The 21,900-nt window shown below is 59.0% G+C and overlaps 2 protein-coding genes across 3 annotated transcripts; one reads left to right on the top strand and one right to left on the bottom strand.

Annotated features, from left to right (window-relative positions):
• Positions 1-2,108: 2,108 nt before the first annotated feature.
• On the top strand, positions 2,109-16,435 carry CTNND1 (catenin delta 1; the record flags this gene model as incomplete). Of its 2 annotated transcripts, none has more annotated exons than XM_084263500.1 (18): positions 2,109-2,303; positions 3,448-3,519; positions 3,779-3,937; positions 4,148-4,680; positions 8,235-8,698; positions 8,811-8,994; positions 9,253-9,370; positions 10,248-10,401; positions 11,077-11,145; positions 13,225-13,352; positions 13,666-13,816; positions 14,075-14,267; positions 14,359-14,473; positions 14,923-15,010; positions 15,279-15,326; positions 15,438-15,535; positions 15,696-15,767; positions 15,965-16,435. In XM_084263500.1, the coding sequence occupies 18 exons, from the start codon at positions 2,109-2,111 to the stop codon at positions 15,974-15,976; spliced, it is 2,853 nt and encodes a 950-aa protein (XP_084119626.1). The 2 variants fall into 2 exon arrangements, with proteins under 2 accessions (XP_084119626.1, XP_084119627.1); XM_084263501.1 differs by lacking the exon at positions 15,965-16,435 and adding an exon at positions 10,808-10,825 and having other exon boundaries at positions 15,696-15,797.
• Positions 16,436-17,749: 1,314 nt separating this feature from the next.
• On the bottom strand, positions 17,750-20,911 carry LPXN (leupaxin; the record flags this gene model as incomplete). Its single annotated transcript, XM_084263757.1, has 9 exons — positions 17,750-18,243; positions 18,324-18,472; positions 18,665-18,746; positions 18,821-18,994; positions 19,078-19,233; positions 19,312-19,414; positions 19,788-19,843; positions 19,979-20,127; positions 20,899-20,911. The coding sequence occupies 9 exons, from the start codon at positions 20,909-20,911 to the stop codon at positions 17,977-17,979; spliced, it is 1,149 nt and encodes a 382-aa protein (XP_084119883.1). The 3' UTR covers positions 17,750-17,976.
• Between the last annotated feature and the right edge of the window lie 989 nt (positions 20,912-21,900).

Here is a 21,900-nt window from a genome sequence, read left to right on the forward strand (position 1 = left end):
AGGAGTTGGAAAGCTGCATTCGTGAGCCAGGAGTCATGCCTGGGAGCTTCCGAAAGCCTGCTTGGGTTCCTGAGCAGTGGGCTGCCAGGGCGTGGACTGGCTGGCAAGCAGTTGGTCTGGGGCAGGGTGCTGGGAGCTGGAGTGGTCTGGAGTGTGTGTGTGTGTGCCTCAGCTGCCCTGCTTGCCTGGCACTGCCTGAGCATGAGGAGAACAACTGAATTTTTTATTGATGAAGGCAAATTACAGGGTGGCAGTGACCAGATGTTCAAATGAGCTGCAGACAGCCTCCAAAGCCCTTGGAAAAGATCCACCGTGCTCTGCTGGGCTGAGCTGTGGTGGTGCCATGGTGTCTGGTCAGTGCCAGGGCTGCCTGTGTCCAAGGGGAACTTTTTTTTTGGGGAGGTGGAAGGGGGTGCAGAGGTACAGGGCTTCTGACATTGTGGCAGGCCTTTCAGGGAGGGTTTAATCAAGAGACACTTCATATAGTGTGGGGAATTAAAAATAGTAATTAAAAAAGCCCTGCACCGAGCTCCTGTGAACCAGTGCTGACTGGAGGGGCAGGGCTGCTGGGGAGTTGGGGGCTGTGGGACAGGGCTCTGCAGAGGGGCAGCACTGCCTGTGGTCCCAGGTTGCTGTTACAGCCACACCAGGGTGGTGGCACTGGGGGAGTGGGCAGAGCCAGTGCTGGAGACCGTGGGAAAGCAGTTCTTGTGCCGGCTGCCTGGCTCAGACGAGTCCCCACATGCCTGCCATGAGTGCACAGGTTTGGGAAAACCTCTGGCAGGCTTGCTGGGACTTGGCTGTGCAGGGGGGCGGAGGACTGAGCTCTTGCCACTCTGCTCCTCTCTGTTGGTGGGAGACAGTCAAGAGATGTGGGGGTCTCTGGGGTGCTGCTCTGGGGCCAGCTCTGCATTTGCCACCTCACCGGCCCACTCCAGACCCTGCTCCTTCCCTCAAAAGAGGGAGTGGGGGAGAGAAGCCTGTTTTCCTGGTCTGCTGCCTGCCCTACCTTCTGTTTGGAGTTCACTGGTGTGATTTGTATTTTGACCTCTCCTGCTGTCCCTGCAGCTCTCTTCCCTCCTGCTTCTTCACTGTGGTGGCTGGGCTGTTTCTCCCATGACTCTCTGCGTCTAGAGCTGGCTGTCCCGTGCCTTTGCCAATCAAACACGAACTTCTTCCTCTGACAGGTCTGTATGGAAGAAAGAGTATTGCCTTTCTCTGCCAAAATACGTTGATTGTGGTGTGCTGCTTCTCTGTTCTGGGGCAGGGAGGGGTGAGGGGAGTGGTGAAGAGGTCAAAGGCAATGCCTGCCCTCAGATGGGTGGGCTGAGGACCTCGTGGGGTGGCTGCAGCCTTGAGAGCCCTGTTGAGAATCCAGAGGGTGGTGAGCTTTGGCAGCAAAAGGGCTCATGGGGTCCCCTTTTAAGGGGACCCATTGCCATTTCATCCCCGTTCTGGGGCGGGAAGGAACTGTGGTGCTGGGGCTGTCTCCCCACCACCTTACTGTGCTGGGGAGGAGATACAAGTGACATGGCCCTCTCCCATAGCCCTCCCCTGGAGGAAATGAGGGGATGTAGCTTACTCCTTGCTCTGTGGGAGAGTGTCCCCCGTCCTGCACCAGGGGTGTGCCCTCCCCAGCTTTCCCTTGTAGGGGATGTTCTCCTGCAGCCTGGGGAAGGCTGCTGTGGGAAGAGGGAACCTCCTCAGCACACAGAAGCTCTTTTGAACCTGGCTGAGCCAGGTGGGGGAGAAGCTTCTGCTCCCAAAGTGCCGCTTCCCCACGCTGAGTGCTGGGATAGGGAGCATCTGAATCACGCCTGGGGGCTGTGCTGCCCTGAGTCCCTCTTGCCAGCTTGCTGGTGGTGGGTGGGAATGGGTGTTAGTGCCATAAGATGATTTTTTTCTTGTTCTGTGAACCTGTCTTAACAAAATCAGCCTCTTCTGACCGCTCTTCTACTTTCCTCCCCCGAATCACATGCAGTGAAGAGAGGGGCTCCTGCCCTTCTGGGTCCCTTTTCTTCCCCTCACCTTGACACCAAGCCGCCTCTGCTTGTGCCTCCCTGTGCCCTCCACCCCTGCCCTGCCCGTCCTGGGCACCCACATCACCCATGGACGACTCGGAAGTGGAGTCGACCGCCAGCATCCTTGCCTCTGTCAAGGAGCAGGAGGCACAGTTTGAGAAGCTGACCCGGGCGCTCGAGGAGGAACGGCGCCATGTCTCAGCCCAGCTGGAACGAGTCCGGGTCTCCCCACAGGACGCCGGCCCGGGCTTGGCCAATGGCACTCTCACCCGGCGGCACCAGGTAAAAAACCCCCTCGGCAGAGGCGGGTGTGGAGGCCCCCGGAGCCCCCCCCATCTGTGTGGGTCCTGCCTTGGTGGGGCAGCACTGGCCTGCTCTCTTCCTTTTGGCCCTCCTTGGGCACGTGAGGTGGAGGAGGGCTGGGCTGACCTTGTAACGTGGCGGATGGTGCTGTGCGAGCGCTGGGGCTGAAGGTGATGTGGGGATGTGCGAACCTGCCTCAGTGGTTGGGGTCTTCTGGGGAGGAGCAGCCAGTCTGGGGGCGGTCTTGCTGCCAGATCAGCTCTGGTTTGGTGTTGTCAGTGTTGGAGGCTGGCTGTATTCATACCTGGGCATCTCTGTTCCCCATCCCACTCAGCTGCTTGGAAGGTGGCTGGAATGCAGGGTTGGGTTTCTAGCTGTGTGGGGAGTGTTTGTGTGTCTTCCTTGTGTGATGATGGGCGAGGCCCTGGAGTCCCATCCTGTCCCCCAAACAGCCAGACCAGGTCTGGGAGAGATCCATTTTCTCTACTGGGCTGGAAATGTGGTTTCATCTGCCTTGGCTTGAGGTCTGTCTCCTGTTACCACTTTTCCAGGCTCTGTTTTGGGCAGGGGTGCTTGGAGGGCTGGTGTGTGGTGGTGTGCAAGAGGCAGATCTCTTTCCAGCTGTGGAAGGTGGTGGTGCTGGGAGAGACATGTGGATTGGGGAAGGGTGGGCTGGGTGTAGGGGAAGAGCAGGAGTTAAATTCTGCAGTCAGCCACTGAGCATCCACGCTCAAGGATGTTCCCTTGTGGTCCCGGGGGCCTTCTGCGATGTCAGTTGTGGCTCCTATGTCAGAAGATGTGGAAGACCTCCAGGGCTGTGCCTGGCAACAGGGAAGGGTCTTGGCCTTTCCATCAGGAATGTGTGGGTGTCACAGAGGAGCTGGGATGTCTGGAGAGGGGTGTGCCCTCTAGCTCTTCCCCTGACTGCAATGGGGATGGCTTGCTGCATGTCACACAGACCCTGGGGAGCATGCCCCCCTCCTGGGAGGGATGCAGCGTGTGCATTGGGTGTTTGGGGGGTGCAGATGGCCCACTCAAGTCCTGGCAGGGATGTGGATACACAGGTTCCCCGTGGTGGGAGATCAGTCTGGTAACAGGTCTGCTGTGGTGTTGTGTGTTTCAGAATGGCCGTTTCTTAGGCGATGCTGACATCGAAAGGCAGAAGTACTCAGATCTGAAGCTCAACGGGCCACAGGTAAGGGAAATGTAGCCCTCTGGCTGTGGGCAGCCTGTTGGCCAGGTGAGGGGTGCAGGGGCAGGGCTACAGTGTCCCTACCTGAGCTGGGAGAGGAGGGCTTGTGTTTGAAGGGGTTTTGTGTGGGGGGCTGTTGCTACCCCCACCCATGCAAAAGGGTATTGGAGCTCCTCAAGAGGTGAGACCTCTTGTCTGGCTGACTCTAGGGAGGCCCGTGTTGGCAGTGAGAGGCTGACTGCCTGTCCCTTGCTCCTCTCAGGACCACAGCCACCTCTTGTACAGCACGATCCCCAGGATGCAGGACCCAGGCCAGATTGTGGAGGAGACATACACTATGGAGGAGGACCCAGAAGGGGCCATGTCGGTCGTCTCTGTGGAGACATCGGATGATGGGACAACCCGGCGCACAGAAACCACTGTATGGGCCTGGGGAGAGCAGGGAGGGACAGGGCTCTGGCCAGGGACCCTGACAGCCAGGGTGCTACAGCCACGATGTGTGCCAGCACTTCGAGCAGAAACGGGGTGTGGAGTTTGCCTGCAGTAAGGCGCTGGGCTGGGAGGGGAATGTGGGCACGCAGGGGTGCGGTGGATTTCCTGATGGGAGTGTGTCCTGCATCTGCTCTTCTAGGTGAAGAAAGTGGTGAAGACCGTGACCACCCGCACGGTGCAGCAGGTGCCGGTGGGGCCGGACGGGCTGCCTTTGGAAACGTCCCCTGTCCCCAGCAACTACGCCCAGACCATGGACAGGAACTTCCGCAAGAATGGCAACGGGGGCCCTGGGGGCTACCTGAGCCAGCCAGGCACGGCCACCCTCCCTCGTAACTACCACTACCCCGATGGCTACGGCCGCCCCTACGAGGATGGCTACCCAGGCAGCGACCACAGCTACGGCAGCCTGTCGCGCGTCACCCGCATTGACGAGCGCTATCGCCCCTCCATGGACACCTATCGGGCCCCCAGCCGGCAGGACATCTATGGCCCCCAGCCTCAAGTGCGTGTCGGGGGCAGTAACATGGACCTCAACCACTTCCACCCCGAGCCGTATGGCCTGGAGGATGACCAGCGCAGCGTGGGCTTCGAAGATGTGGACTACGGGCTTATGTCTGACTATGGCACGGCCAGGCGGGCAGGGACCCCATCCGATGCACGGCGGCGGCTCAGGTATGTGGCAGGAGGCGCTGGGGAGGAGGGTGCTGTGGGGTCCCTTAAACTTCATCCCTTTCAGAGGAAAGAGGATCACAGAGACAATGCCACAAGCTGAGTCACTCATGCAGGAGAACTCTTGCATCCGCTTCTAATTGTCTGCTTAATTGGTGGTTAAAACTCAGTGCTAATTGAGCTGGTCGTCCTGCAGCAAAGAGTTCCACTGGGCGGTTGGATGTAGCTCCAGGCCCTTCTCTCTCTTGAGCCATCTGCTCAGCTAGTGGGATGCAGGCTTGTCAGTGCCCTGGCCTGGCTTATCTTGCTGGGAGCTGTGCCTGGCATGGGTGCGTGGCACATCCCTGCATCCAGAATAGCAGCTGTTTCCTGACTGCTCTCTCTGTACCTGGAGCAGCCTGGGGAGCTGGGGTGAGAGGCTCAGCTCTCCAAGCGCCCTGGGGAATAGAGTGTTCCTGCAGGGCAGGGTGGGAGGAGCTGCTCAACCTGTTCGGCAGTAGCAGCTTCTCAACGTCTTTGTGGGTGGTCGGTGGCTCCTCCAGCCTGACTGCTGAGCAGCTGTCCTGGAGCGGCCGCGGTCCTTGGGCGGCCAGAGCAGAGCCATGACTCCCTGGAACTGATGTCTTGTGCCAGCTCTATCTCCTGCACACACATGGCTGCTGCCTGCTGAAGCCTCTTGACTTGTCTCCTGGGCTGTTGAGCAGGGTTTGGGGGGTGCTGGAGGAGGGCTCAGAGTGCTGAGGTTGGAGCAGAGTGAGGGCCTGAGCCTGGCTCCCAGAGATGGGGCTGGTGGGGCTGGGGCAGTGTCAGCAGACTAGGACAGATACACATCTGAGTGTCCTGGGGTGGGACAGGTAAGGCTGAGCATAGGCTGTTTGAGCTCCCAGAGCATGAAGCAGACGCAGGAGGGAGAGATCTGAGGGAAGGAAGGCCCTTGCCAGCCCCTGCAGCAGATCTGCCTGTCTTGAGGCACGTAACACAAATCCATGGTAGCTCCTGGCTGCCGAAGGGACGGAAGGAGGATCTTTGTTCTTCTGGCTTGTGCCAGCACAGGTCTGTCTGTCTCTCTTACCATTTCTGTGCTGAACCAGTTGGGGCAGTTGTTCACCCAGATTGATTTCCCCAGCCCGCCTAGTTTCCTGAGGCTTGTGCCAGCTGGAGGAGGGTGGGCAAGGCTGCTGCCTGCAAGCAACGTCATGGCTCTTGGTGAGCAGCTTGGCAGAAGGGGTTAAACAGGCATGCGTGACTGGGGCTGCTTTGCTCCAGCCTGGGGCTGTGGAGGAGCTGGTACTGGCTGGGACAGAAGGCTCTGGCCTGCAGACTTCTCTGAGTTTGTGTCCTGCTCAGGATGTGGGGGCAGAGTCTAAATTGCTTGTCCTTTGAGACTAGGAGTGGGGCACGCTCTGCTTGGGTGAGATGGTGTCTGTGCTCCTTTTGTGGGACAGGTGGGTGGGACACCGGGGTACTTGGGTCACAGCAGAGGGAGAAGTTCCCACTTCCAGGCATGGCCAAGGAGCAGGCTTCCCCTCCCCAGGCAGACCCATAAAGATCGCAGCAATCTCTGGAATCCAGGCGCTGTTGAGCTTGGCTTATCCCCTTCCTTCTCGGTTACGTCCGTGCTCAGCCGCCTGGCTTGCGGGAATGGGAGCAGGCAGGATCAGCATCCCCCCTGCCTCAGATGTTTGTCTTGAGCAGGGGCCGGGCTGTTAATGACTTCCTTTGGGGAGGCAGCTTGCCAGGCACCCGGGGATGGAGGAGTGCGTTGAGCAGAGAGATGCAGCTCATGCTGGCTGCCGCCCGCCACGGAGCACACAGGTCCCCTCTCCTGTGGCCCTTCTTGGGGTTCAGTCCCTGCAGGGGAAGAAGGGGTTTAGGGGTGGCACGGGGTGTGCTTCCCCTCCCTTACAGCCTCTGGAGGGGTGGGGGTGACCCAGCACTGCAGGACCCTCATGATGGGCCAGGGGAGCTCCTTTTGGGGTGAGTCTTGGTGTGGGAGCGAGGTCAGCTGCTGGCTGCGTTGACAAGCATCGGGTGGCTTGTCTGAGGCTTCATCTTGCCTTGTCCTGCTGTGGGGACAGTGCTGGTGGCTGGTGTGGTGTGCTGAGCAGTGCCTCTCCACGGTGGGGAGCAACTCCCTGACCTGGCTGGCTCTTCCACATCTCTTGGTAGCCAGGTGATGTGGTGGTCAGCACGTTTTGCTGTGGGGCGTGCTGAACGCCATCTGCAGTGGTGCTGTGCAGGAGCACCTGAGGGGTGGTGGCTGTGAGGGGTCTGCCACTGAAGCCAGTGGTTTGAGCAAGTCCTGTACCAGAGGCCCTAAGGGGTGCAGCGATGTAGGGAGCAGAACCTGCTGCTGTCTTGTACTGCAGTTTCCCCTGCCTGCTGCTGGCTTGAGAGCTCAGAAGGTGCCAGGGTGGATGTGAGCTAGAGGATGCTACCCCATCCTGGGTCCTGGCTCTGGCCCCGGTGGCCAGGTACAGCAGGGGTGACAGCAGTGGTCAGGCCCTTCCATTGAAGTGGAAAGTCCCCTCCCATCATCACCTTCTGCTGGAAATGTCTGAATTCCTTTGTGTGGAGGGGAAGGATTCTATTGCTAGGGACTCCAAAAATAGAACAGAGTACAGGAATTGGTGTGGTCTGTGTTCTGGGGGTGTTACATGTCCCCTTGGTACATGGGGGGCTAGTTGCACTTCCTCGCAGCTTACGTGTGCTCTTTGGGGCTCATTCCCAGTGCCACCAGGTCTGTGGGTGACCTGCCTTTGCCAGGGCAGGGGACAGGACTGCAGCTCTTCCCTTGCCTGAGCTGGGAGCAGTGATGTTGCTCCTAGGAGCCCAGGTGTCTTGATACTTGACTAAGCCTTGCCCCTGGGCAGCAGTGCAACTTGCATGTGTTGCTGGGCATCTGCAGGTGAAAGAATTTGACCCCCATCCTGGCTTAAACCTCTTTGTTTAGCCCTCATGCTTTGAAATCACGATGGAGGGTTGGTCAGGCAGCAGCTCGTGTGTCCTGGCTTTGTCTGGGGCGATGGGGGCTCAGTGTTGCGTGTGGGCCAGAGCACAGGGGAACTGCCTGAAGCAGCTCTGGGTGCTGGTGCCTTGGTCTGGGGGAACTCCCAGGGATCTGCTGTGGTGTGAACTTGCCCTCTGGTGGCTGCAGCACCGGGTGATGTCTGCGTGTCCACTGCGGCTGCGCGCAGACTGGCGCCCAGCCTCTGATCCGCAGATAAAGCCAGCGGGTGGGCAGGGATGGAAGAGCTGTGGAAGCTGCCTTGTCCTGGGGAACAACTGCCCGCTTCCTGGGGATGTGTGTGTGGGGGCTCCTGTGGCCGTGGACCGCTCCTTTTGTGGGACGGGTGGTTGGGACACTGGTGGGGCCCTACATGGGGATTAGGAAGGTGCCCTGGCAGTGCTCTGCTGTCTGGCTCCTGGCCCTTGATAGGAGTTGTGGTGACTGGATGCTGTGTGTGCCTCAGCCCGTTGTCTGGTGTGTTGTGGGGAGCCCGCTTCCTGCCCTCCCCCGAAGGGCTCACGCTGACGCCCGCTGCCCTCTCTCCTAGGAGTTACGAAGACATGCTGGTGGACGAAGTGGCTCCTGACCGGTACTACTGGGCCCCCCTGGCTCAGCACGAGCGGGGCAGCTTGGCCAGTCTGGACAGCCTGCGGAAGGGAGGTCCGGTGCCGGGGAACTGGCGGCAGCCAGAACTGCCGGAGGTGATAGCCATGCTGAACTTCCGGCTGGATGCCGTCAAGTCCAACGCGGCTGCCTACCTGCAGCACCTCTGCTACCGCAACGACAAGGTGAAGACAGAGGTGCGCAAGCTGAAGGGCATTCCGGTGCTGGTGGGCCTGCTAGACCACCCCAAGAAAGAGGTGCACTACGGCGCCTGCGGGGCCCTCAAGAACATCTCCTTCGGCAAGGACCAAGACAACAAGATTGCCATCAAGAACTGCGACGGGGTGCCCGCTCTGGTGCGCCTGTTGCGGAAGGCCCATGACATGGACCTCACGGAAGTCATCACAGGTAACGGCTCCAGGGAGGCGAGGACGGGCTGATCCTGGGTGAGGGGTGCACAGCGTAGGTTGTCAACGCCTACGTGTTCTGATTCGGTCGTCTCCTGCTTGTGGCACTGCAGGAACGCTCTGGAACCTGTCCTCGCACGACTCCATCAAGATGGCTATTGTGGATCACGCGCTACATGCCCTGACGGACGAGGTCATCATTCCCCGCTCGGGCTGGGAGCGGGAACCCAACGAGGACTCCAAACCCCGCCACATCGAGTGGGAGTCGGTGCTCACCAACACCGCCGGCTGCCTTAGGTACGGGAGGGGGCAGAGAGCTGGTGTGCGTCAGGGCTGCTGGAGTGCTCCTTCCTGGCTGCTCCCACTGGCTTTCTGGCACGGCCGGAGGAGGTCTGTAGGGGATCTCTTCTGCTAGGACAGCTACAGGTGATGCTGGTCTTTGAGGTGTTTGTGGAGGGAAAGTACAGGCGTGTCTCTGGTTTGAACTCTGCTGGGTGTGGGCTGTTCCTTGCCCGCCCCCGGCCATCTGTCCCATGACTGTGTTCTGCCTGCCAGGAACGTAAGCTCAGAGCGGAGCGAGGCCCGTCGGAAGCTGCGGGAATGTGACGGGCTGGTGGATGCCCTGATCTACATCGTCCAATCTGAGATCGGCCAGAAGGACTCAGACAGCAAGGTACCACAGTGGGGATGTTGTCAGGGGCACATGTAGAGCTCTGGTCTTGTCAGCCAGCTCTAGTGGCTTCACAAAATGGTAGGGGTTGGAAGGGACCTCCAGAGTTCATAGAGTTCAACCCCCCTGCCAAAGCAGGGTCCCTAGGACAGGTCGCACAGGTCGGCATCCAGATGGGGCTTGAATATCTCTGGAGAAGGAGACTCCACGCCCCCCTGGGCACCCTGTCCCAGGGCTCCCTCACCCTCACTGGGGAAAAGTTTGTCTGCATATTGGTGTGGAACTTCCTGTGCTCCAGCTTGAGGTCATTGCCGCTTGTCCTGTCCCCACAGACAGGCTCTGGTAGCTGAAGCTGGGTTCATCCCAAGGTGGATGAAGGATACATGAGGGAGGTCTTCATCAGGGGGTGAGAGCTTGTATGGAGAGTTCCTTTGAGGCAGAAAGTGTCAGGCACTCAGCCTGCAGTTTGTGTTAGGAATGTTGGCCCTACAAGAGGCCAAGGGGGTTGGACCTGATGATCTCTTGAGGTCCCTTCCAACCCCTACGATTCTATGATCTCGAGATGCCCCTCACTGCCACACTGGTACCCCCTGGCTCAGGGCTCCCCAATTTGGCTTGAATCTTCCTTTAGACTTCACTTGGACCTCTTGTGCTTAAGGCAGAGGTCTTTGACCAAGCAGAGCGAACTCATCTGAGCAGAGCTGGCTGTACCTGCTTGGGGATGGGGCTACGCTCCACCTCCATCTGAGGCAGAGCTGTGTATCCCCCAGTCCCAGGCAACTCAGCCTGGCTCTGAGTTGCAAGCAGTGGTGGGGCCCTTGCTCAGAGAGGTGGGCTGGGCTGAGCTGCTCCAAGTCAATTCGTCTGGCTTTCTTTGCAGCTGGTGGAGAACTGTGTGTGCTTGCTGAGGAACTTGTCCTACCAAGTCCACCGGGAGATCCCCCATGCTGAGCGCTACCAGGAGACACCTCTGGCCCCCACCAACAACGCCGGGCCCCACGCTGCGAGCTGCTTTGGTGCCAAGAAGGGCAAAGGTGCGTTGGGTGGCAGCAGCCTGGATGGAGGGAGGTGGGATAAAGACACTTACACTGCAGTGGAGCTTGAGGGTGGCCTGGGGTCCCCACGTTCCTCCTCTGGTACCTCTCGTGTGAAGGCTAAACTGCAGCTTTCTCCGGAGGTGCAGCGGTCTGTGCCTCCCCTGGCTTTGGGATCTGCCGCTTGGCCTACACAAAGCGCTTGACACCAAGCTAATGAGGGGTTTCTGTGGTGGTGGGATGGTGATGGATAGATATCCACTAACTCCACCCCTTCCCTTTTCTCCCGTGTTGCCCCTTCCCCTCCCCTTTGCTTTCTTGCCAAATGATCTGCCCCATGATGCTGTCGGCACTTCTCTCCTCCTGCCTCCCCTCTCTCCTGTCCTTCTCTCCGCTTCGCCAATAGACGAATGGTTCTCCAGAGGTGAGTGTGCTCTTGGTTTTAATTTTTTCCATGGTTTGATTGGGTGCTTTCTCTAGCTCTCTTTGTTACCCCCACCGCTGGGCACGACCTGCCTGTGGTCTGGCTAATGCCCATGGTGTTCCCTCCTGGGACGTGCTGTTAGCTCTGCTTCAGCTGACCTCTGGGCTTATTCTTGTAGCAAGGGGCAAAGAACTGTTGGACTGAGATGGGTGTGGAGATGTGTCTTACGCCTCTCTGCTTGCCCTTTGAAGGTAAAAAGCTCCCAGAAGATGCTGGTGCTGACACAGTGGATTTTCCCAAAAGAACAACTCCAGCCAAAGGTATGTTCCTTGGTGCAGGGCTCTGGTGCACAGGATTCACTTCCTGTGGGAGTGAGCTGCCCAAGTGGTTTGGTGTGGAGGGAGTTATGTATCTGTTTCCCGAGTGGCTGCTAAAACACACTCTGCCACAGGCAGTTGTGAGGATCCTTACTGTGCTGGGAGGAGGTCAGCTTTGCTTCAAGGCAGTCTTCCTGGGGCTGCAGGGGGAACTACTGCCCTGGGGTCTGAGGGACAGCATGGTGGCATGGCCCTAGGAAGGGTCCTCTGCTGTGGTGGTCTCAGGCTTCTCAGCACAGTTGCCCTCTTGCAGATGGGATGTAAAGCAAAAAATTGTGACTTCGTGTTCTCCAGCACGAGCACGGGTCATTCCAAGAAGCCTCTGGAGAACAATAAGTGTCTGCCTGGATGGCCGTGAATCGTAGCTGGACAAGCAGTGGGCATTACCCAGGGCTTGTGTTGAGCTGCTCCTGTCCCAGAACACCCTGTGGTTCCTAGGAGGATCCTGTTGCTACCAGGGCTACAGGGAGCCAAGCTAGAAGAATCTTAAGGAAGCTTAGGATAGACGCGTGAGGACAGCTGAGATACGTGAACAACATACACAAGTCCATGGGACCTGATGAGATGCATCCCAGAGTCTTGAAGGAAATGGCTGTTACAGTTGCCAGACCACTCTACGTGATACTTAAGTCATGGTGGTCAGGTGTGGTTCCTAGTGACTGGAAGAGAGGAAACATCATGGCCACTTCTCTCAAGTTGGAGGGAGGTGGATTTGATGGGTGGACTGTTCAGTGGACAAGGAATTGGCTGGATGGTTGCACCCCAGAGGGTGGTGGTCAATGGAAGATGGTGACAAGTGGAGCTGCTCAAGGGTCTCTGCTGGGACCAGTGCTGTTCAATATTTTTATTAATGATACTGACAGTGGGATTGAGCGCACCCTCAGCAAATCTACTGATGACACCAAGCTGAGTGGTAAAGACAGGCTGAGAGAGTTGGGCTTCTTCACCTTGGAGAAGAAATTGCTTTGGGGGAGCCTTGTAGTAGCTTTCCAGTACAAGAAAGATGCCTATAGGAAAGCTGGGGCAGAACTGTTTCTGAGGGCATGGAGCGATAGGATGAGGGGTGATGGGTTTAAGCTAGAAAAGGGGAGGTTTAGGTTGGGTATTAGGAAAAGGTTAGTCAATGTAGGAATGGTGGATCACTGGCACAGGCTGCCCAGAGAGGTGTTGGAGGCCCCATCCCTGGAGGCGTTTGGGGTCAGGCTTGATGGGGCTCTGAGCGACCTGTTCTAGTGGAGATGTCCCTGTCACTGCAGGGGTGGGACTAGATGGCCTCTGAAGGTCCCTTCCAACCTAATGCACTCTATGTGGTGATGGCTCCTCAGACTGACCTGGGTGGTGGGAAGAGTCAGCACCCCTGTCTCGTGGAAGCCTGAGAAACCACCTGCTCGGTCTTTGGGGCTGGGGACATCCTTCCCCACAGCTTTGGGCAAAGAGCAGTGGAAAACCTGACCTTGCAGCCTCATTGCCTTAAGGGCCACTGCTGGGGCTGTGCTTGCATGGAAAGCCTGGCTGGGGGTAGCAGAGAGCTGGAGACCTGGTGCCTTCAGAGCATGAGCTGAACCCAAGCTGCTTTGGTGTGGGGTTGATGGCCACTTGCTCAGGGTGTTTCCCCTTCCTCCTACCGCAAGTGTGGGCTGAGCCTTTGGCTACCACAGCGCTGTGCTGCCAGCCCTGCTGTCCCACCGTGTTCCCTCGCCTGTGTTGGGTGCCTCTTGGCCAGGAGTGGTACTGAAATGGAGGTCTCCAGGCCCCTCTGCAGTGCTGCAGCCCAGCCTGGATGTCTCCTGAGCAGTGTGCTGGGGCTGTGGGCAGCACACATGGCATCCTTGATCAGGGCTGGCGCTGGGGCCCAGCGTTCTTGGTACTGTGGGCCAGCCTGGCTCCCTCAGTCCATTGGCTGAGGGAACAGCAAAGCCTGGGGAGCAGCTGCCCTTGTCTTGCCTGCCCAGCAGTGCTCCTTTGGATGAGTCAGTAGCAGAGCCCTTGAGTAAGTTCTCCCTACCTGTGTTGTTCTGGCAGGCTATGAGCTCCTCTTCCAGCCAGAAGTGATCCGGATATACATCTCCCTTCTCAAGGAAAGCAAGACTCCAGCCATCCTAGAGGCTTCAGCCGGAGCCATCCAGAACCTGTGCGCTGGCAGTTGGACAGTGAGTGCCTCATGGAGCTGGCTGTGTCCACCTTGGGTCATCTGCTGTGGGGAAGGGGGCTGTGGGGAGCAGGGAGCATCACCCTTGGGGTACCAGCAGAGCTGTAGGTGATGGGAAATCTCACTTGCCTGACCTGCTCTGGGGCTTGAGGGCCGGAATTGGACCTTTGCAGTCCGACTCGCTATGGGCAGAGCCAGGCACTTGGCTCCTGAGACATGAGGGTGGGTGGGGAAGGCCCCCGGTGGCGCCCCGGGAGCGGGGGAGAGCCTGTGCCTGGCCGGTTACACCGTGGTGCTCTGCCTCTCGCCTGCAGTACGGCCGGTACATCCGCTCCGCGCTGCGCCAGGAGAAGGGGCTCTCCGCCATCGCCGACCTCCTGACCCACGACAGCGAGCGGGTGGTGAAAGCCGCGTCCGGAGCCCTGCGCAACCTGGCTGTTGACGCGCGCAACAAGGAGCTGATAGGTGAGGGCTGTGGAGGAGGAGGGGTCCTGGTGCTCCCCGGATCTGGGTAGGGCAGGAACTTCCCTCCTGGTCTTGCCAGCCGAGGAAGTGTGTGGGTGTCAGCCCAGCCTCTGCCACTCCTCTCACAGAGCTGTGCTGAGCTCCACTGAGAGGGACTTCACAGTTGTCCCAGAGCCTTCTGCAGTGATTCTCTTTTTTTCCCCTTCAACTTGCAGTCCTGTTCCTTGTTGCTCATGTCCGTCTCTTCCTCCTTCCCAGGCAAACATGCTATCCCCAACCTAGTGAAGAATCTGCCTGGAGGCCAGCAGACCCCAGCCAAAAACCTCCCCGAGGACACAGTGGTGTCAATCCTAAACACCATCAATGAAGTAATTGTAGACAACCTCGAGGCTGCCAAGAAGCTACGGGAGACACAGGGGATTGAGAAGTTGGTGCTGATTAACAAGTCTGGGTAGGTTCCCCTCAGAGGGCAGTGAGGGGTCTTCTCCAGGGGCTTTCTTGAGGCGCTGGGTATTTTCAAACACCTCATCTCTTCTTTCTAGGAACCGCTCAGAGAGAGAAGTCCGAGCAGCTGCCCTTGTCTTGCAGACAGTCTGGGGATATAAAGAGCTGCGGAAGCCCCTGGAGAAGGAAGGCTGGAAGAAGTCAGACTTCCAGGTACAGGGATGCCCAGTTGTAGCTGGGGCAGCGAGCAGGGGCCCTGCAGTGGGGAAAAGGGTATTCTGGAGCTCATCAGTGCTGGATTTCAGCTCTTGCTAAGGAAGCACTACTCTGTAAATGTTATCCCCATGTGTGTGAGCATGTGGATCTATGGGCAGGAATGCTTGTGGTATTGAAGGCAGCCGTGATGGTGCTGAAGGAACGGTGTTCTCCAGGGCTCAGTTTCTTCCCCAAAACCTGAGACTGTCCTTCAGTGCTTGGTGCTTCCCTGACCCAGTCCATGCTGGCCACCACCTCATGTGGGTGCAGCCATGGGCTCTGGTTGCTCAAGGGCTGTGGGAGGGTCCCTGGGTCTGTGCTGGTGCTGGGGACCGGGTGGACGGGGTGTGCTGATGGGGAAGGAGTGTCTGGGCTGTGGTCTGAGCTGTCACTGTCTGATGCTCCAGGTGAACCTAAGCAATACCTCTCGGACCCAGGGAGGCAACTCCTTTGATGACAGCACCTTGCCTCTCATTGACAGGAACCAAAAAACAGGTATGTGCCTTCCCTTTGGCACCCATCCCCCTGGGGGTCATCCCTCTCCTGTACAGCTGGCCTTGGTGTCCCTCCCCCCTCTTCAGCCCTGCTGCAGCTGTTTGTGTGAGGCCATGGGTTTGGGCTTTCAGATGCCTTTTCAGGGCTGGAAGTTACCATGGGTCCTGCAGCATCCCAGGTCAGCAGTGCTGCAGCTGGGCTCCTGGCCAGTGTAGGCAGTGGTCCCACTGCTGCTCAGGTCTGACCTGCTGCTCTCCCATGCTTGTAGATAAGAAGTCCTCCCGGGAGGAGATCCAGATGAGCACCATGGGACCAGGTAGGAGAGGGACCGGAGGGGAGGCACCTTTTGCCTCCTCGGCGTGCTGGGAGAGGGCAGCACTGAGGGTGGTGGAGGTGGCGTGACTGACTGTCCCCTCTCCTGCTCCAGACAACTACTCCACGCTCAACGAGCGGGACCACAGCAGGACACTGGACCGGTCTGGTGACCTTGGAGATACAGAGCCGGTGAAGGCAGCACCATTGATGGTGAGCAGCTCTTCCTAATGAGGGAGGAGCAAGTAGGACTGGGATGCGGGAGATGGTGCGGCGCTGGCTTGGCTGGCAGGAGGAGGGGAGAACTGGGCTCCCATAACTAACACCCCACCCCATCCCATCGCCCCTACTAACCCATGTGTGTCTGCAACAGGAGGAGGGGCAGGAATCGCAGCCTGAGGTAGAGGAGGCAGAGGAGGATGCGGCTGTGTTTTCCTCTGTGTCGGTATGTCCCGTGGTGCCCTGCCCAATCTGAACAGCGGTGACAGGTCCTGTTGCACTGTTAGGGGTGCGTTGGCCGGCCAAATTCTGCTCTGATTGCTGCTGCCTACAATCGCTGCCTGATCCACTGGGGCTGTGATCCTTTCTCCACTGCTTGCTCATTCTCTGGGCCTCCTAATGTGTCTCCTTCTCTCTCCACAGCAGAAGATCTAGTTGCCATCCCCGCCTCCACTCAGTTTGAGTTGATAATATATTATATATATAAATATATATATAACTCTTCATGGTGGAATGGAAAAACCGACTTTTACCTTGTCTTTACTTCTGGATTTTTTTGCTGGACTGTTTGTGCCAAGTAGCCAGCTGATGTCCGGCCTTGGTCCCCCAGGGACAGCCTGGGCCATGCTCTCGCCTCCTGACTGCTGCACCTCCCTCTCTGGGGACACCGTGACTCTTCTTCCCAGTCCTCCACCACCTCCTTCCTCCAGAGAGTAAAACCCTCCCGCCTGACTCTGCCGGACTGACCGGCGTGGATGCTGCAAAAGGACTCTGGATCTCTGCCTTGACCAGGAACTGCCTTCTCTCCTGCGCCAGAGACTGGGACCTCACTCACCGCCTTATCTTTGTTCAGTCTGATTAGGATATATTTTTGTGCGGGATCAGTTTGTAACCAGGGCCATGGGGACCAGGGGAGCGTCCCTCCCTGGTGGCAGTGGGACCAGGGTGAGGGGGGCTGGAGATCACAGTAGGGTGAGGGGAAGGAAAGACAGCAATAACTTCTCTTGCTTTGCTCTAGATGAGGCTTTGGGGGGGGGGAGGGGGGTGCACAGGGAGGGGTATCTTCCACAGGATCTAGAGCCAGGGTCTGGATGTGGCTGTCACTCACCTGGTGCCTGTGGGAGGAGGGATCCTTGTGTGGGGAAGATGGTTTGGATGGACCTCCCTTCATAGGAGGGGATGGGTCAGTCCCTGTGGAAGGAGGAGAGGGGGGGGGGGGGTTTTGGGGGTGGGCAGGTGCTGGATGGGTAGAGACAGGATCCCCTCATCCCCGTGGCAGTGCCCCTCTGACTTCCTCTTGACACGTGCCTTTCTTTTGCCACTGTGAAATAGCTCTTTTGAACTGTACTGTCTGGCTTCCTTCCTGGGAAGGGGTGTTTTCCTGGGCTCACTGCAGGGCTGAGTGCCTCCCTTCCCTGCTGGCAGCATAACTGGCTGCAGTGGGGCCAGAAGCCTCTTTTGGGAGGGATCCCAGCCCCTCTGCCCTCACTGCTGGGGTGCATCCTATCCTGGGGAGACTGGACCGCCACGGGAGCTAGGACCTACACCACCACCACCTTCTCTCTGCTGTGGTGGTGGCAGGCACATTGATGTGCTGTGATCTTTTGGGGAGCCCTTGGGCTCCCTGTTCAACTGGAAGCCTCTGCACTAGGCTACAAAATGGAGCGGGAGCCCTCCCCAGCCTGGGGCTCTCCCCGAAGTGGGGGGAGCAGGGAGGCTGCAGCAGGCAGCGCTGGTGCCTTGCTCATGCCCACTCCTCTACCCCACACACCTCCCAGCTCCTCCTGAGCCTCAGCTCAGTTTGGTTTTGGTCTGGGTCTAACTCTTCTCTTTCCTTTAAATATGTAAAACACTAATTCCTTTTTTTTTTTTTAATTCCAAATGAACCAAAAAAAGAGAGAAAAGCTTCCCCCTTCTCCCCTCCCCTGCCCTGGCCCGCTGGGGTGCGGGGCTGGGGAGGAGGGGACCAGGGAGCATCAAGCCATTCCTCGTCTGATTCCTGTGCACACTCTTGTAACGCTTTTAAAACGAAATGATTTTTTTATATAAATAAAAGTTTTTAAAGTGTGTTTATGTGCCTTCCCTGAGTCTAGCTCTGTCGGGGGCCCAGGTTTTGCATGGCTGCACGTGCGGCATGAGTGACAGTTGTGCAGTTCATCTTCCTGGCAAAAGCTTGGAGGAGAAATAAAGCCACCAGCATGTGGAGCAGAGGCAGGGCCAGGTCTTTTATTGCTTCAAGGGCTGAGGACAAGGCTTAGGATGTGCAGCTTCACAGACACTTGAGAGGAGAGGGATGGCTGTAGGGCAGGGGTAACACCGGGGCTGTTTGGCTCAGCACCACTGATGGGTGGGATGGAGGGGGGGAAGTGGCTGGCTCATCGGGGATGCTGCTGGGGACCCCCAGGCAGGCAGGGTGGCTGTGGGGAGGCTGGGGCTCAGAGGAAGAGCTTGGCATGGCAGGCCTGGCAGTACATCTTGTCGCCGTGCTCGCGGAAGGTGCCTTTCTGCAGCTGGCCCAGGCAGTAGGCGCAGATGAAGTGCTCGGGGTGGTACTTGCGCTCCCCAGCCGTGATGCAGCGGCCGGTGACCGGTCGGCCGCAGCCGTGGCAGATGTTGCCCTGGCGCTGATGGAAGTGCAGCTCGCAGTAGGGACGACCGTCCAGCTCGAAGAAGGAGCCACCCTCGAAGCTGCTCAGACACTCCTGGCGTAGGGGGAAGGAGAAGGGGGAAGGCTGGCACCGCTTCAGGGATGCGCTTACCCGTATCCCCGCCGCCTGCTCACCGTGCACACGAAGCACTCGGTGTGCCACACGCCCTGCAGGGCCGATAAGTAGTTGTCTGTCACGGGGCGCTCGCAGCCCTGGCATTTTAGGGCAAAGATGGCCAGGAAGTCCTGGCGGCAGTACGGCTTCCCGTTCCGTTCGTGGAAACCTGCAGGGAGGGGTGGCAGGCTGGGAATGTGCTTGGGGCTGGGGGTTGACAGGGGGTGCCCAGGATAGGTGGGCAAGGGCACAACTGTGGAGGTGTCTGATGGGGCAGTGGGTGCCAGGGCTAGGGTGGGGTGGGGGTGTGATACTTGCTCCCAGGGGCAGGACTCCCACCCCACATGTTCCTGGGACATACCATCATCTCCAAACATCTTCCCACAATGGGTGCAGAAGAAGTGCTCTGGGTGCCAGGTCTGGTCCAGGGCCGTGAGGACTTTCTGAAGGAGGAGACAAGGTGAGGTGGCCAGTGGTGGGGGCAGCACTGGGGCTGGGGGGGGAAGGGGCTGCTTACCTCCCGGATCGGGTTGGCACAGTAGGCGCAGCGGGGGGAGAAGGCCTGGTGGTAGTCCTCCTCACAGTACGCTTTCCCATCCCGCTCAAAGAAAGGCCGGCTGCCCAGCTCCTCCCCACAGCGGGCACAGGTGAAGTGCTCAGGGTGCCAGGTTTTACCCAGGGCTGTGAGCGCCTGCCAGGGGGCGGGGGAAGAGGGGTCGGTGAGGGCAGCTCCCAGGGCTGCTGAGGGAAGAGGGCGGCAGTGCAGGGGCTCACCTTGGCGGCAATGGGCTTGCAGCAAGCCGCGCAGATGCCAGCAGGAGTGGCTGTGATGCCCAGCTCCTGCAGGTCCCGTGTGAGACTGCCTAGCATGCTGTCGAGCGAGGGCTTGGGCTCCGATGACTCCCTGGCTCCGCCCCCCACAGCCACCAGCTGCCAGGAAGGAGGAAGGTGAGGGCTGGGTGAGCACTGGGCCCTCAGACCTCCTTCCCCCCGGGGGACAAGGCTCACCTTGCTCTGCATGTGGCCCAGGTCAGCCAGGAGCTCGTCCAGCTGTTGGGCAGCTGCCGTGGCCGGCTTTGAAGGGAGCAGTGGCCGTGGGGCCCCTAAGGGGCTGCTAGGAAGGGCAAAGATTGGGGGATGCCACAGCTTCCAACTTGCAGCTGGAGGGTCCCCAAGACCGAGTCCCCTCCACCCACAGGAGAGACACTGCCCTTTCCCCATGGGACACAGCAGGGGACAGGGGACCTCCCTGGGGACATCCTGGGAGAAGGGGGGACAGGGTGGCCACATGCAGCATGGGGCGGGGCTGCTGGAAGCCTAGCCCTCAGCCCAGCAGGGATGCAGGATACACCCCCTGCCCCAGCTCATGGAAGGACCTGGTTTTTTGGGGAACAAGCAGGAGGTCTAGTGATCCCAGAGGACATGTCCAAGTGAGGGAAAGGCCAGCCCAAATGGCTGTGGCCCCCGCCATGGCTACGTTTTACCTGTACACTGTCGTCAAATCCTCTCCCGGAGGCTGAGCCTGAGGTGGCAGCTGCACCTGGAAGGACAAACCCTTGCGGTGGAGCCCCCAGGATCTTCCCCTGGCACCCTTCACTGTCTACCTTGTACCTCCCACCCCTGTCATGAGCTGAGCAGGACCTGAGCTGCCTGTCCCGCTGTCCTGTGATGTTACCTTCAGGGCCACCGAGGCAGGTGGCTCAGAGCCGCCGGTGTCTGGGGGCCTGGCTGAGGCCGGATCCTGCTTGCCGGAGCTTGGTGACTGGAGCCTGGAGTCCTTGGGGGTCAGGCAAGAGCTCAGCTCCAGTTCTGCCAGCAATGCATCTGTGTGGAGAGAACTGGGTCAGGGACCCCAATCCCTGGCTTCCCCCCATTGTTCTCCCCACCCCACCAAATACCTCTTACTCCCTGAGCACCCTCACCCAGTCCCCCTCTCCTCAACACAAGATGTGCCCACTGTGCTGCGCAGCCTCCCTGAAGCATGGGGGACTGCAGGAGCAGCGGTCCTGCTTCCTCCTCCCACCGTCTCTGCTGTTCAGTGCTCCCACCCAACAGCTGTTCAGTGCACCCCGGTGCAGAACGCTGACCCTCCGCGCTTTCTGTGCACCCAGAGCTGTGCTTCCTGTGGAGAGAACAGAGCGCTTTCTCTTTCTGCTCTTACCTTGCTGCCTTGGCTCTCCCTTGGCATCTTGCTGCCCTCATACCAGGAAGCAGGGGGTGTCCCCCACACCTGCTTCCTTTACCCTGTCTCCCCCAGCTCAGGGCTAGAGATGACTCCCAGCGCCCTTGGGTGTTGCATCACCCCCTCAGGCTGCTCATCTCCACTGTGTGCAGCCCAGATCGCATTGCTGCCCCTGCCCGTTTCCTGCCATCGAGCGCTCTCCATGTCTGGCCAAGTGCGCGCTTGGCCGCCTGGGCCCCGCTCACCCCGAGATGGAGGGAAGCAGAGAAGAGAGTGAGACGCCATTGCTGCCCCGCCACAGCATCCCCACCTGTCCCTGAGGGAGAGGAAGGACAAGGCTCCCCGGAGCTGCTGAAGGCTTGACCCTGCACCAAGCCTGGCCGTGGGCCTGGCGCTGGAGGGGCCCGGCTTACCTAAATCCTCCATCCGGCCTTGGCATGGGGTCCCAGTGGCTGGAGGTCTGGGGCTGAGGCAGCACTGGTCGGGCAGCGAAGTGGCAGGCTGGGCTGCGCAGCTTTCGGTTCCGCTCTCCAGCTTCACCTCCTCCCCCTGCAGCGCCGGGGTTTGTGGCTGGGGTGTTTTCCTTTCTGTCTTGCATGCTGTGCACCACATGTGATGGCTAGCGGGCAGAGAGCCGCGGCAGAAGCTGGGGCAAGGACGGTGAGAGCAGCCCTGTGTTGGGGCTGGAGAGGGAAGAAACCAGGTGGCAGGCTGTGTGGGGAGTTCCTAACTCATGAAGACATTTGAGTTGCTTGGTCTTCTCAGCTGGGAGCCAGAGCACTCGTGTCCTGCAGCCCCAGGCCCCTTCGGGAAGTCACCAGCTGCATCCGATGAAGGACAGCATCCCTGTGCCGGGTGGAAACACATTCGTGATGGTGCAGCAGAGGCAGGCACAGGGCCCGCTCTAACACAGCCTCATCTCTCTTAGTGGAATGATTTCCAGGTAACAGCAACTCCCTTTGTGTCACTTGGAGCCAGCATGAGCGCAAGGACGCAGCTGGACGCAGCTGTGGAGCCAGCAGCAGCACTGCTGAAGCTGGTGGCTGGGCTGCACTCTCCCTGCGTTAACACTTTGGGCCGCTTAAAAGTTTCCCAGAGGTGCCATGTGCGCAGCTGCCAGGGACAGCTCAGCCCTGACGCGGCGCTCGTTGGGCTACACCTGCTTGGCACATGGCCGCCAGCCAAGCATGACACCAAGCAGCAGACCAGAGTGTTGATCCGTGCTGGTAATTCCAAGGATTTATCCAGCAATGGGATTTTTCTGCTTCTCTGGAGCCAAACTGCTTCAGTTTCTGGGCACCCCATGCACCTGAACGTGCACCTGGAGGCAGGAGCGACTTGAGTGAGGTGGAACTGTTTGGGAAGACTGAGCCACAGGTCTTGTTGTTACTCCACTGACTCCTCTGGGGGGGGAT

This window comes from Gallinula chloropus (assembly GCF_964237585.1).
Source record: "Gallinula chloropus genome assembly, chromosome: 4".
Lineage (NCBI taxonomy): Eukaryota > Metazoa > Chordata > Aves > Gruiformes > Rallidae > Gallinula > Gallinula chloropus.